Raw genomic sequence first — 14,850 nt, forward strand, 5'->3', positions numbered from 1 at the left:
GGACTGCAGGCGTGTTTTATACAATTGTATATATGACGGTTGCTGAATAAAAAAATGGCGAATAAAAAATGAGAAAGAATAAAAAAAAATAGCGTTCGCGAACGAAAGTGAAAGTAAAGCAGATGATTTTTCAGATTATGAAGATGTGAACATATACAAGGACTAGTTTTTAACTTTTTTCAATTGCCCAAAATTATTTGAGATAGTAAACTGATGGAAGTATTTTTTACGCATAAAAAATTAAAATTTCAACTTAGAACTTGTGTATTATAATTTGTTTTAGTTCCTTGTATTTATTAATGGAATATGTTGATAATAAAAAAATATGTTGATTTTTTGAATTTTTTGTTCAAAAAAATTAGTAAGGGAAGGTGTTAATTGTCGAAACTTGAAAAGGACATACAGTTTGGAAATATCTGTAGCAGAAACTTGGGGAGTGTATTCTTAGCTTTCCGCATAACTTTTTAATTTAAAGTTGTAAATTAAAAGTCCTCTATAACTGGCTAACCCTGTACGTTCTGAGACTTACTAATATTCTTTTTACTGTTTACTTTGACTGTGAAAATTTTACATCTTCTATTCACTTATTGATTGACTTCAACCAATTGTTTGCAGGTCAGGTGGGTTGGGGCCTTGCTTGGTACATCAATGGAATGCTCATTCCCGAACTAACGGTGGAAAGAGGCAAGACTTACACTTTCATTGTGGAAGGGGGCGATGATCCTGAAAATCTGGCTCGCACACACCCCCTCTATATCACAGACGATCCTGAAGGAGGATACGAATACAAGACCAGCGCCGAGAAAAAGGTCTCCTATTTGGTCAAAACTGGCCTTTTTTTGTTATTAATAATAGGCATCATCATGCGTTCAATATTTGTTGTTTTATGACTAAGAAGCGCTTAACGTTTGAGCACAATTATGAAATTCGTTTACCATAATATAATGCTGCGTAAAATATAATTTTAATGATTAATTAGAACTTTATTAATAAAATTATTATTGATTAAATTATTAATCAATTTATTATTAATTGAATTATTAATCAAATTACTTTTCATTAAATTATTATTAATTAATTATTAATTAAATTATTATTAATCAATTATTAATTAAATTATTATTAATTAATTATTAATTACATTATTATTAATTAATTATTAATTACATTATTAATTATTAATCAATTACATTATTATTAATTAATTGCATTATTATTAATTAATTACTAATTACATTATTATTAATTATTACTTATTTAATAATGGTCAAAAAGTTTTACAATGGCAAGATACACAATTTTTTGATATGACAAGCACAGAAATTTTTGAATTGAAATAACTGCCTAGTTCTTGAGAAATGAATTTTAAAAAAAAACCTGGCACTGTTGAAATTTAATATCTGTTGAATAATAATATTTAATATAATATGAAACTAGCTGACCGATTTCGTTCCATTTCTTTTTTAATATTGTCATTTAACACTAGATTGCCCAAGGAAGTCATTTTGACTGTTTTTTAATTTCAATTAGAAAAACAATGATGTATATAATGACACAATTTCTTAAAATGTTGCGACTTTTTGTACATGTAGCTTTTTTATTGTTAATATTTACTAATAACAAGTTATGTAACTGTAAATATTATAAATATATAATATTACAAATTAATTTCAAACAAATTTCTTTACACATTAGTTATTCTTTCACAATGCAGTCATTTCCACTGCTTTTTGGGCAATATAAGTATATACTAAGTTTCATTCTTTCTCGTGTTAAAGCTGCGCAGTATAAAATTGGCAAGAAAAAACCATTTTCATAGTTTGAAAATGAAAATATTCTTCTTCTTTAAGTGTGCTAATTTTAATTTGTATTTGGCTTACAGAGAGTAAAAGTTTATGCTGGCGTTTCGAGCGACAGAAGAGGAAAACACACTCCGTCTGCAAGTGAGTTTCTTCTTTTTTTCCGATTTAAACTTACATGCTTACACAGGAAAACAACCCTGTTTACAGGACATATTTCGTTAAACAATCCGCTATTTAGAATAATTAAAGAAATTCTTCACTGCCAGTTGACAACTGTGGAAAAATGGATACTATAATTTGATTTATAATATTGCTTCACTGGCTGCGATCAGTGTGCGGATGGGTGACCACTCGTATCAGTTTGCGTAGGGAACGAGGGTGTGCGGTATGGGTACTCGTTAAACTAGTTAACGTAAAGTGCTCAACTTCGCGTGCGGGTCGTCGAGCTACAGAAACGGGGGTGCCATTCCCTCTGCAGAGGATCAAAATTGTGATCGCATGTCTTCGGATCATTCTTAGGGATGTTTCCCAGAACTGTCGTCAATAGCCCATTGTGCAGCTCCAGTGCCACGTAAATGAACTACAACAACAACATCATATTGGTTCAATGTTTTCCCAACAAATACATCATCATCCTACCATGGCCAAGCACTTAGTCCAATTTTTCTATCTCGATGATATCTTTAGACGGCAAAGGTGGGTATGGCATGGCGACGTGGACGGCACCTGAGCTGGAACTCCCTTTCTCAAACACCCAAACTAATAAGAGAATTTCAATCAACGACATATTTAGCGAACACCTTGCTGCGTATATTCGCCAGATTTTTGACCAGCTACCAGGATCGAATTCACAACCCCTAGTTCTTCAACCAGTGCGAGCGACGCTTTAACCTAATACGCCCACCAGACCCCCATTTCTATGAAAAACCTCCCTTTAGCTATGAAAGAGTTTAACAAAAATTTAAAATGTCAAAGAGTTAGCAGCATGAAGCCTTTGTTAATGAAACAGTATACCAAAAGAACATGTTTGAATTATAGATTTAATTTTATTTTCTAACCATCGTTTAACTAACGACTCTAAATGTTTAAATCTGTTGCTTTGTAATTTTGAACTCAAGCCTGGCTCCAGGGGAACCCTAGCATCAGGCATGATTAGGACAGACTATGCCAGTGGTTATCAAAAGGTGTTCTGCGGAACCATTGGGAAGGTCCCATGAGTTCCAAGAGTTTAAAATTTTCTTAGCTGATTGTATTTGAAACTTTTAATTACCCTTATATCCAAATAAGGATCCCCATGTCAGTTAATGTTTTGGTTACTATTGTTAAATTAATTAAGTAAAATGCTATATAAACTAGAAAAATGAAGAAAACAGAAGTGCTTTTCTTAACAATAATGTATTGAATAAATTATAAAAACGATATGAATTTATAAAAAATAGCATTACTATGAGTTTCTAATCAAACTTTCTCTTAAAAAATCATCACAAAATTTTTTCATTGTAATTGTAACTGCAATTCATCTTACTTTATGCTTTTCAACAACAAAATAAATAAAGAAGTTCAAAACTAGACAAGATGCCGCTTCTGACTTGTGATTTCAAATTTTTGATTTAAGACTAGTAATGAAAAAAACTATGAAAGAATTTTATTCTTTCTACTTGAAAATAATTACTAACCTTGTTTTGTGAATAATATGTTCACAGTAGCTAATAAACTTAAATTATGACATAGGGGTTTCCTCTAAAGAAAATCAATCATTTAGGGTTCAATAACCAAAAAAAAAAAAAAGAACGGTTGGATAAGACATTATGAAGAACTTTTAGATGGAATTCGTCCAATTTGCGTGAAAATCTCCCATGACTATTCTGACAGCAAGGAAACTCTTAAGTCCATGATCTGCTTACCGTTGAGGATATTTTACATCAGCCCTGTGGTTGATGTCAGTCAGAAGAAGAATTCATATCTATCAACCATGGCTGATATTTAAAACTGGCCCACAGCATGAGAGGCAAGCACCCCGTCCCCTGATCCACTGTGACATGACCTTTCTGATCCGTACTTGATTCTGCTTTATTCTCCTTTATTTTCACCTGCTTTTTCAATTTATCGTCATATTGCGAAATGAGTAACCGTTTTTTTTCATATTCCGGAAAATATCATTACAAAAAATATCATAAAGTAGAATTTAAAAAAAATTTCAAATTTTTTTTTTCCTTTCTTTTTTTTTAAATTTTGAAGTTGCATTCATTATGGACCTCAAGTAAATATATTTTTGATCTGCAATCGTATTTCTAGGAATACTAAAAAATACGGCTACTACAAGAAGATTACGTGATTAGGTCCAGCCACGTGATTTTAATCACATGATTGCACTTATACACGTGATTGTGCTTGGCGGGTTACATCAATTCGGTTTGATTTATTATCACGCTGGATGAAATTCCGAAATCAGATTTAATTGGATAACTGTAATTGACGTCACGCGTGTGTGTCGTTCCTGATTGGCTTCTGAATTGTGGCATAAATGAATGCCATAATGATGAGGGCTTGCAGGAAGAAAAAAAATTGAAATGGCGTCATTTATAAGCTTCATTTTGGTTTGTGAAGGTTAAATGAAAAAAGAAGGTAAGCAAAAAAAGAGAAGAAAACAGCAGAATCAACTGTTGGTTAACGGGAGTATTCGAATAAAAAATGTTTAGATAATCGAAGTTCTTTTGTATGTTCATGATTGCTCTTAAAAAAATGAAGGGTATTTTTGAAAATGCCAAAGTATTATTTCCCATAAATAATAATAATAAAATGAACTTTCAGGTAGGTTTATTATAAGCAACCTAATTTGGTAAATAATTTCATTACTGATAAGAATACATCAAGTTTTCGTAATTAAGTAGAATGTTATTTAATTTTCTGTCAACAGAATTTTATTTACCGTAAATAATAATCATTATTGCTTGATTTCACTTTTAATCTTTTTCTCACTGCTGCTCCAAGTGTATTCATAATTAGGGATGAATTTTAAATCCTTTGATGAGGAAAAATCACAAAGATATATTTTTTGTTTGCTGTTGTTGTTATTACGTTAAGTAGTCTTCGACTAACACAGTTTGCTAATTAATGACACTAATTGGAATGGTATCTAATGAAGTCAATGATATCGAGATGGGATTTGAGAAAAATACAGTAGGAAGGAATTTCTATCAAAATTAATTACTCTAATGATGTGGATAATTTGAAAGTAAGAGATTTTGATAAGTCTCTCTACAAGTTATATAAGAATTGAATTCAACGAATAGATAAACAAAAAGGTAGTGTTCATTTTTAGATCTTAATTTCATCATCTCCTTTATAAGTTCTGGATAATTCTTATCATTTAGAGTTAGATTATTTAATTTGTGATCTTTTTTACTTTTAGAAACTAAAATTAATCAAATCTTTGAATTCCCAACACAATATTTAATAATTATTTATTTTTCGTTAATTCGTCGTATTATGGTACCCGTAAAAGTTTTAGATAATTCTTATCATTTAGTGCTAGGTTATTTAAATTTTATTCTTTTTCAGTTTTCAAAATATTAAACTAAACTTTGATTTACCTATCAATTCACTTTAGTCAACCCAACATAATATTTAATAATTATTATTAACATTTCATTAAGTACGTAACATTACCGAAAATTTTCTCTAAAATATTTTTTTTCAATTGTAATGTAAGGTTTAGAAATATGTTTTTTTTTCAAGAAAAAAATTTTGCTAACAGTTTGTAGGAAATTCTAGCATATTAAAATTTTTTACTTGGGGAAAAAACCCGCGCAAAGGTTCTTTAAAAATATATTCTGTGAGTCCCCCTACAAAAAAAAACCTAAACAAAACAGTGTCAAGCTTTGAATTTTCTATGGATTTTTTAGTAATAGACGGTTATACTTTAAATTTGATAATTAATTAGAGATGCGTAGGAATTTACGAAATCAGTTGTAAAAATGTACTGCTTTTCAATAAAAGAATTTTTTTTTATTTATTGAGAAAAAAACATACTAAAAAAACTTTTCTCAAATTCGTAACGCAAAAATAATTTTATTTTTTGATTTGCTTTATACAAAGGTAGCTCAAAGTATACTCAATCTTTCTTTTGGATAAATGTTTGATTCTTTAAATGGAATTAAGTATATTTGCTAAAACGGACCATCTTCTTCAGGCGTAAAGATGGGTGATTCTTAGGAAACATGACAATTCGGACGAAAACAATTTCTTCAAATTTAAAGTCTTCAAAACAATCTAAAATTTTTTTGTGTATTTATTTAGTTACATTTATTAATATCATACAGATAGCAGTATAGTTTATTGACATTTGCTCAAGAAAAAAATTAAATAGATATTGTCCACATTTTGAATGCCATGAAAATGACATATTAGCTTAGAAGTTTGAAAAAACAGTCATTTTAAGCTATTATTAAGTAACAAAATCTAAGCCTTTATGTTAGATGGAACATGAATAACTTAAATTAATTCTTTTATCTACTGTAGAAAGAAACAAAAAAATTTTTGTTGCTGTTATGTACAGAATAAAATTGTGTGTCATTAATTAAATAAATAACTTTGATTACATTCAATCTTATTACAATCAAACATAAACTTGGCATTAGTTTAATATTTGCTTTCCCTCTTTACAGTATTAGCAGTTAAAAAAAATTTCTGGTAACACTTCAATGTCCTGGCATTCATAAGCCAAGAAAGTGACAGCCAGGATAATAACAAATTCGCCTTTTTATAGCATATAACTTTAACTTAATATTTTGGCCTAAGACGTTTATATTCTGCAGAAAACAACAGGATTTTTTAAAATAACTCAGATAAATCTATATAGTTTATGTTATTAATGATTTCAAGAAGACAGGAAAATGACAACACAAAAACCTACTCATCTTGAAAAATTTTTTGAAATAGATTTTGAATAAGAAAGTTGGTTCTTTATTCATGCAAGAAGACATGTTACTATAGGAAGGTATCTAACAACATAAGATCAATCTATTAACATAAGATATTGATTGCTGGCTCTGTCCATTTTGGTTATAAATCACTAAATAAAAGTACCCAGGAAAATGACAGATTTTCTTGGGACAAACAAATTATTGACAGAAAAAATTATTTTAAACGAAGTTTTTGTAAATAATACCCTCTTCGTATATTCTAGAAATGCTTACACCGGTTGAGATACAAAAAATTAGATATTGAAAATTTTATGAGAAGTTTCGAAGCTAGTTATTATTGGAAACATTGCCTGTGACATGCCAGAAACATGAAATTTTGAAGTTCAATTTAATTTTTTAAATATACAAAATAGTTGATGCTAGTACTAGATTATTTTAAAATGCTAACAGCAATGCTATTTATTAAATTTTTTTTAAAAAAGTTCTTTTAGTATTATAGTATTAAGTCTTGGAGTAAGGGACTGTGAATTGTCATATTTCGTGAGAATCACCCAGATATTAAATACATTAGGAATTTAATTTAATTTATATATTCTGTGACAGCCCTTTTACCAACTTTATATTTTCTAACTTGTTCCAGAATTTTAAATTCCCTAAAAAGTGAGATAAAATTGCTATTCTCTCTTGTTTGAATGTAGGTACAAATCCACCTGTATCGGATCCTTTTAACGGATTGACCTTTATTAAAATTTATTAAAATCTACCAGCATTCGAATTTCTTGTTCTTTTTGATAATAAAGTCTTATTTTTTCCGCAGAGGGGCGCATGTGCGAGTATAAACTTCCAAAGAACTTAGCAGTTGATGATTTTGCAACATTCGAATTATTCCAAGAGAATTTGGAGCTCAAATGCGATCGTGGCAAACAGGGACGTTTGACTTTCAAACCAGACAAGGACACTCCAGATCTTCTTTATTACCAGGTAATTATTACTACTTTTTTCTTTTTAATTTTGAATCTTTTACCATAAGTTCGTGCTCATGGATTAAGTTATACATTATACTCATGATATCCTTAATCATTTCATACTTTGCAAAATTTTTATGCATTTAATAACATGCATAAAAACAATTATTAATTGCTAGTGAATGTGAAAAAAAGCAAAAATGTAATTTTACAGAATACTGGGTTTCGTATTTTGTTTGTAACATTAGTTCCAGTAATTGTTTAAATGCAATTAAAATTAGAACTTTATCCCATATATTTAAAAACAGCGATTTCAACCCAAATAGCAAAATAAGTTTTTTTTTTCACACAGCAGAAACCTTGTATAGAAAACCTAAAAAAAAGGTTTTTTATGCGGTTTACGTGTAAACCTTATAATCTTAAAACAAGATCTGTGACAATCTGCTCTATTCTACGCACATTACCCTCATCCAAAACCTTGAAAAACAAACTTCTATATGAAAACCTTAAATCATGGTTGTCTTAGGGTCAACTAGCTTGAAAAAATTCTTGAATAAAGCTAGTCTTAAGGTGAAAATAGTCTTAAAACTAGGTAATTATAAGGTTTCTTTTCGCAACGTCTTGTATGCTCAGATAAAATCCACTTTATCATGAAATTTTAATGGACAATGCAATTTGATCCTATAGCTAGTGTGACGTCAGCTAACACGTCATTATGGACCTAAGTGACAATANTAAAGCTAGTCTTAAGGTGAAAATAGTCTTAAAACTAGGTAATTATAAGGTTTCTTTTCGCAACGTCTTGTATGCTCAGCTAAAATCCACCTTGTCATGAAATTTTAATGGACAATGCAATTTGATCCTATCTCTAGTGTGGCGTCAGGTAGAACGTCATTATGGATCTAAGTGACAATACTTTAAAAAAAAAAGCTTTGAAAAATTATTTTTAATCCTTTTAGGATGACAGGTTTGAAACTGCAATATTTTTGCTTTATTGAAAAGCGGTTTTTAGTACAAATAATTTCGTGACAATAGAAGAAAAATTCTGTTACAAGGTTGCGGTAATGGTACATGCTTTCTGGGAACTAATATCTTTTTTTTCAATCTCTTCTCTTTCAAGTGTTACACGCACAGACACTTGGGCTGGAAGATACACGTAGTGGATTCCTGCCAGGACACCCTACGGCATGAGGCTAGCATACAACATGTGAGGAACATAACCTACAACTCCTTTGAAAGCGACTACAAGAGAGGAGGGGAGAAAAAGAAACTACCTTCATATGCCAAAGAGAGTTGGACGGAGGAATCAAAAGAGATTGAAGACGACTTCTTAAACCTACAGCTCAAAACACCAGCTTATGAAGAACCACATCATCGCCCTTCCACACCAGAAACGAAAGAGCGCACTCAATATTTCTACACCACTCCCGAGCAGAGAAGTTTGTATAAGTTCAAAACGACGCGTCCACCTCCGCCACCCACGCAAAGGCCAGTGACAATGGAATCATTCAATCTCGGTGACGTCATCCACTCGCCCGGTCCCAGAGGTAATTATTTCTACAACAATCAGCAAGCCCCTTCGAACCATAAACAGAGGTACCAGTCAGAAGCGATCAAAGTGAAAGTGTACCAACCACCGCAAAGCTCGGTAGCACCGCAGCAACAGCAGTACAAGCCAAGACCGCAGCACCATACGCAGCAGGACATTTTGGGAGCTGTGGACGCTCTCCGGTCGCAAATATCCGTCATACAAAATGCCCGAAAAGAAAAGCCGCTGAGGGATGACGATGTCCGACATTACCGCACCCAGCAGCGGCATAATGGTTACAGAAACGTCACCAGACAGCCACCGCAACATTCGAAAGAGCAATCCCTGTCGCAGATCTTCGCGGTGGCAGGTCGCAACGGACAGAGCGTGATACCCGTTATCTTGCATTCTACTGGGAAAAATCAACGGCCATTTGTTCCTCCAAGCCGTCCCCAAACAAGGCGACCCGCAGAAACAAAATACCACCCTTACGCAGCAGAAGCTTCCTCATACTTGCCGGTCATCGTTCAAAGAGAGACTGCGAACAGATCTCGAGATGTTCCTCTCGTCCCTGTAGTTCTCGACAAATCCGAAAGCAGGAATTTGCACACTCTGCAGCAAGTCCTCTCGATGCTCAACGCGAATCCGCAAAGCGTCAAGATACTCAACTTAAACCATCATCGTTCGAGAATAACCAGAAGTGCTGATCATCACCATGGTCATGACGGTCACGATCACGATGACCACGGCCATGAGCACGAGGATCACGATCATAAACACGAGGGACACGAAATGCACCACAAGTCCAAGAAATCTTTTGGGATCAACCTCTTTATGCCTTTTCAGACTCTGGTCATCGCTTTCATTGCATCCGGGTATTTGAGTCGAAGGCTGGTCTAGAAGACTCGTTTCATCTTTGCAATATAGCCATAAGTCATTATTTGTGTATTTATCTGTTGTATAAAATAGTGTAATATTTTTTTCTGTGATGTATAGAGGATGTTTATTATATCTGAACAGATACTCAGGGTGTTTATTGTTTTATCCATATGTACTATAGAGGATAAAATTAGCAGTCGCCGCCTGCTATACAAATGGTGGTGATTAATAAAATAACTGCCAGTCACCACTCGATCATCATTTCTTTCTTCAAAAATGCAATGCGCATTTTAAAACTTTTTTTAATGAGTATGAAATTACTATGAGTATTTAATAATATTCTGAAAAATATTTTATTTTACGTTTTTTTAAGAAAATTTTCTTAATTTTAAAAATTTCACAATGTTTACCAGATTATGAGGTACATTTATATAGCCAATATTATGCAATTACTTGCCAATACTTTTCTTTGTTTCAAAATTTTCAATTTTTGAAAAAGTGGCTATATGTTTTAAAACGTGATCACTGTTAAAAATGCAACTGCTAACCACTAGCCTGTTACAAAATTGTTTAATTTTGCACTGCAATCTGTCCATCGCACAGGGTTATTAAAATGCTTAAAAACTCCAGGATGTTGGAAAAAAATAAGCAAGTTTTCATAACTTCACATAATTACAAATATAGCTATTAACATTTATCGGTCTGAAAGTATTTCTTGTTTGCTTCCCATCTGGTATAATTACAATGATTAATTATTGTTATAATCAATGATTAATTACATCTAAAATTTAAAAATACGACAGATACTAATTAATTACATCTAAAATTTAAAAATACGACAAAAATAAGTGTCATAAAAATAATTAAATAATTTTAGTTATGCTACATATATGGTGGCATTGTTTCGTTAAGGGTTAAAACAAGAGTAATTTAAGTTTTAAAAAGTATTATTATTACCTTTAATTAGTTTTAAATAAGGAATTTATTTACTAATATAATATACTGATTTAATTTCGTAGAAATGCCTTAAACAAGAACCTTGCTTATTTTACATGTTATTAATGAATATCTTTTTTGTCCGTATATCATTTTTATTAATAAGTTAATCTATATCTAACGCATGTAAATATATTCGTAGTATTTAATAGTTTTATATTAATGTGATTAGATGTATAGATGTATTAAATAAGAAGTATAGTTATTTTTTAATACAAATCTCTTATAGTTATTGTTGAAACGTTTTGATACGAGCTATACGTTATGTTCTGTCTTTATAAACGTGTATATTTTATTTATAAATAAATTTATTTTATAACAAATATGTATTATATTCATTATCAATTTTACAAAGCAATTTATGAATTGATTAAATGAAGCTATATGCATAGCTTATTGTAAATAAACATCAAAATTCAGCTTTTACACTACGATTAATCGGGATTAGACAAAATTTTGCTCATGTTATGGCCGCATTGAATGGTCTATTAAAGTCCTTGTAATTGAGAACCTAACTCAGAAGACGACGGAATCTTGAATTAAGTGACGCAGTGTACCATTAAACTCTGTATTCTCTACTCTTGATCTTTTAGAGCCCGATATTTTCTGTTGCTGTATTTCTTATAAGTTTAAACCAAAACAAAATTTAAAATTACTATTGAGTTTCTTATACGATTTCACATGTTTTTGTCTGTATATAAAATAATGTATTCTGAAAAATGCATTTTGTTTTTTTATGCAATATGATTTTTCTGCTATGATTTATGGTCTTAACTAACTTCTAGTTTTCAGTATCACTTGCTGTTTTTTATGTCATATTTTTCAGCATTTTGATAAAAAGAGAATTTACATGTCGCAGATATTTGTCCTCACTGTTACTTCGAATGTAATTCAAAAATTTAAACTTGAATTACTTATCAAGTAAGATTGGCAACGATAGCCACATATTTAATTTCATGTTGTCAGCGTTCTTCTTAAGCAGCCGTTTTTTCTTTCTTCAGGAAATTAAATTTGGAAAACAAATTGGTTCATAGTAAAGCGTCTTTTTAGTACGTCTCCTACTTTACAATAGACTTTTACTTTAAGTAATACGTATTTTAATGGAATTTTAAGTAGTAAATAATACTTTTAAGGAAAAATTTCATTCTTTTTACTGGAATGTTTGGGCCTTACCAAGGAGGAAATGTATTGAGATCCCCTCTTTGTCATTGACTTTCTTCGAATGAACAGTCCTTTGGAACTTGTTAGACTTCGTCAGAGTTCGGAGCATTGGAAAGAACATAAAAACATTCTACGTGACTTAGTAGTGTTTTTGTAAAAACATTAACTTGTGAGGTTTGAAATTTCATTTATTCCCCGTGTTTTTGTCACCTTATATTTACTATGATATTGATAATATATTTATTATAGTTAATAATCTTTGCAGCGATGACTTGAGCAAGTACTTCTGTACTTAAGCGAGTACTTAACAGCCTCAGATATATCTTAGTAGATATTCAAATTTCAATTTATCAAAAGTTACTTGGTTTATTGTTTATTGAAAAGTCCCGCAGTGGACTGATAGTTAAGAAAAGATTCCCAGCAGATAACCGAAGTCTAGCATCACTGACTGCTGTCAGTGTGATGGTGGGTGACCTGCTTAGTAGGAACAGTCTGCTTAGGGACCGAGGGTGTGCGGTATGGGTCATCGTTAAACTGTTCTACAGTAAAGCGCTCGACTACGCACGCAGGTTGCCGGGCTACCGAAATGGGGGTGCCTTCCCCTTTCCAGAGGATCAAAATTGTGATAACATGTCTTCGGATCATCCTCAGGGATGCTTCCCAGACCGTCGCCAATAGCCCATTGTGAAGCTCTAGTGTGACGTAAATAAACTACAACAGCAACTGTTTATTGGAATTACATACATTTGCAGGCTTGTGTGCTCAATTTAGACTTATAAGCCTTTGTCAAAGAAGGACGGATAGCACAACACAGAGAAGAATAGCACGAAGATGCATTCATGGTAACGGCGGGATTCGAACCTGCTACCTCTTTTAGAATGGCCCATATATATTTAAATATCTAATGTTATGTTGCATACCTCCTGGTATTTCATCCATATATATTTAAATATGTAATGTAATGTCAAATATGTTATAACCCTCTTCAATTAGCAGTTCAGTAGTCATAATGGTTTGACAGATTTTGATCCGTACGAAGGTCTTTGCTTGCATATATTTCGCAACGAGTTTTTTTATTGCTACACATATGTGTGCAGTCTTCGAGCTGTCTTTACAAAATGCTCTTCATAAGCCCTAGTCAAGTTGAAAAGCAGATAGCTCAAGTTCGAGAGTGAGATGCATTGTAGCATGGAGGCGTGCGTGTAGCTGTGCAAAGCGTTGGGGTAGCGGGTTCGAATCCTGCTGTTATCTGGATATATCTTCGGAGTGTCCTTCTCTATATTGTGCTACTAGTCCTTCTATTTGACAAAGGTTTACAAGCCTACATTGAGCACATAAGCCTGTAAACGTATGTAGATCTAATAAACCAATAAAATAATATAGTTGTTGGCGGGGCCTCCCTGGACGAGCGGTATCGCCCGCCAAACGTTCTGTTAAGCGTGGAGGTGACGAGTTCGAATCCAGCCGTAACCCTGAATGTATTCTTTGTGATGTCCTTATCTGTATTGTGCTATCTGTGTCTTTCTACTTGACAAAGGCTTATAAGCCTTGATTGAGCAACCGATCGGAGAGGGAGCCCCCCAAAAGTTACATGTATTTTTAGAATGGCCCATATATATTTAAATACGCAATGTTATATTGCATAATATAGTAGTTGGTTGGTAGATGTTAGCTTATAGAGAATTAGAAAAAAAATTCAGATAAAAAACAAAGTTTTGCCATATCTTAAATTATACTTAAACTGTTAAAATTACCAAATCTTTTGGTAAATTCATTCAATTTTTCTAAATTTACTATCAAACAGAATGATATTAAATCCATACTTTATTTATAAATTTATTAAATGTAATTACCAGAATGATAAGGTAAAAATTATCATACTTTTCGGTGCTCTTATAGAGCCAAATAGCTTGGCTCTATTTTATTTATTAATAAATAAAACAGTAAAAATAATTTTACCATATTTTGTTAATTTTGACTGTGCTTTTATATTTATGGCGTTTATTACATTAATTTACTTTATTAATGTCGTTTTTTTTTCTTATTTGGTGTAATGTGGTGAACATTTTAGATTTTTTTTTACAATTTCTTATACCGCTGTTCGTTCAAAATTGGTTTTCTTTTGACAAAAGAATAAGCTTCATATTTTTGAAAATACCCATGCATAAAAAGAAATATTCAAAAAAACATTTTTAATTTTTTTTTATAAAACTTAGAGTCCCGCAGTGGACTGATCGTTAAGACACGGTTCCCAGCAGATCACGGAAGTCAAGCATCACTGGCTACGATCAGTGTGCGGGTGGGTGACCACATGGATCAGCCTGCGTAGGGACCGAGGGTGTGCGGTATTGGTCCTCGTTAAACTGTTCTACCGTAAAGTTGTTGTTGTTAATTTGCGTCGCACTAGAGCTGCACAATGGGCTGTTGGCGACAGTCTGGGAAACATCCCGGAGGATGATTCGAAGACATGCCATCACAATTTTGATCCTCTGCGGAGGGGATGGCACCCCCGCTTCGGTAGCCCGACGACCTGCGCGCGAAGTCGAGCACTTTACGGTAGCACAGTTTAACGAGGACCAATACCGCACACCCTC

At 32.3% G+C, this 14,850-nt stretch overlaps 1 protein-coding gene across 1 annotated transcript in view; it reads left to right on the plus strand.

Annotated features, from left to right (window-relative positions):
• LOC107453272 (protein Skeletor, isoforms B/C) overlaps positions 1-11,410 on the plus strand; it is a 75,730-nt gene extending 64,320 nt beyond the window's left edge. The window contains exons 13-16 of the mRNA XM_043050114.2: positions 616-809; positions 1,883-1,943; positions 7,545-7,708; positions 8,813-11,410. Coding sequence (XP_042906048.1) covers positions 616-809; positions 1,883-1,943; positions 7,545-7,708; positions 8,813-10,120 — 1,727 coding nt within the window. The 3' untranslated portion in view covers positions 10,121-11,410. The remainder of the gene's footprint in view (positions 1-615; positions 810-1,882; positions 1,944-7,544; positions 7,709-8,812) is intronic.
• Positions 11,411-14,850: the final 3,440 nt, after the last annotated feature.

The sequence above is a fragment of the Parasteatoda tepidariorum genome, chromosome 2 (assembly GCF_043381705.1).
Source record: "Parasteatoda tepidariorum isolate YZ-2023 chromosome 2, CAS_Ptep_4.0, whole genome shotgun sequence".
NCBI lineage: Eukaryota > Metazoa > Arthropoda > Arachnida > Araneae > Theridiidae > Parasteatoda > Parasteatoda tepidariorum.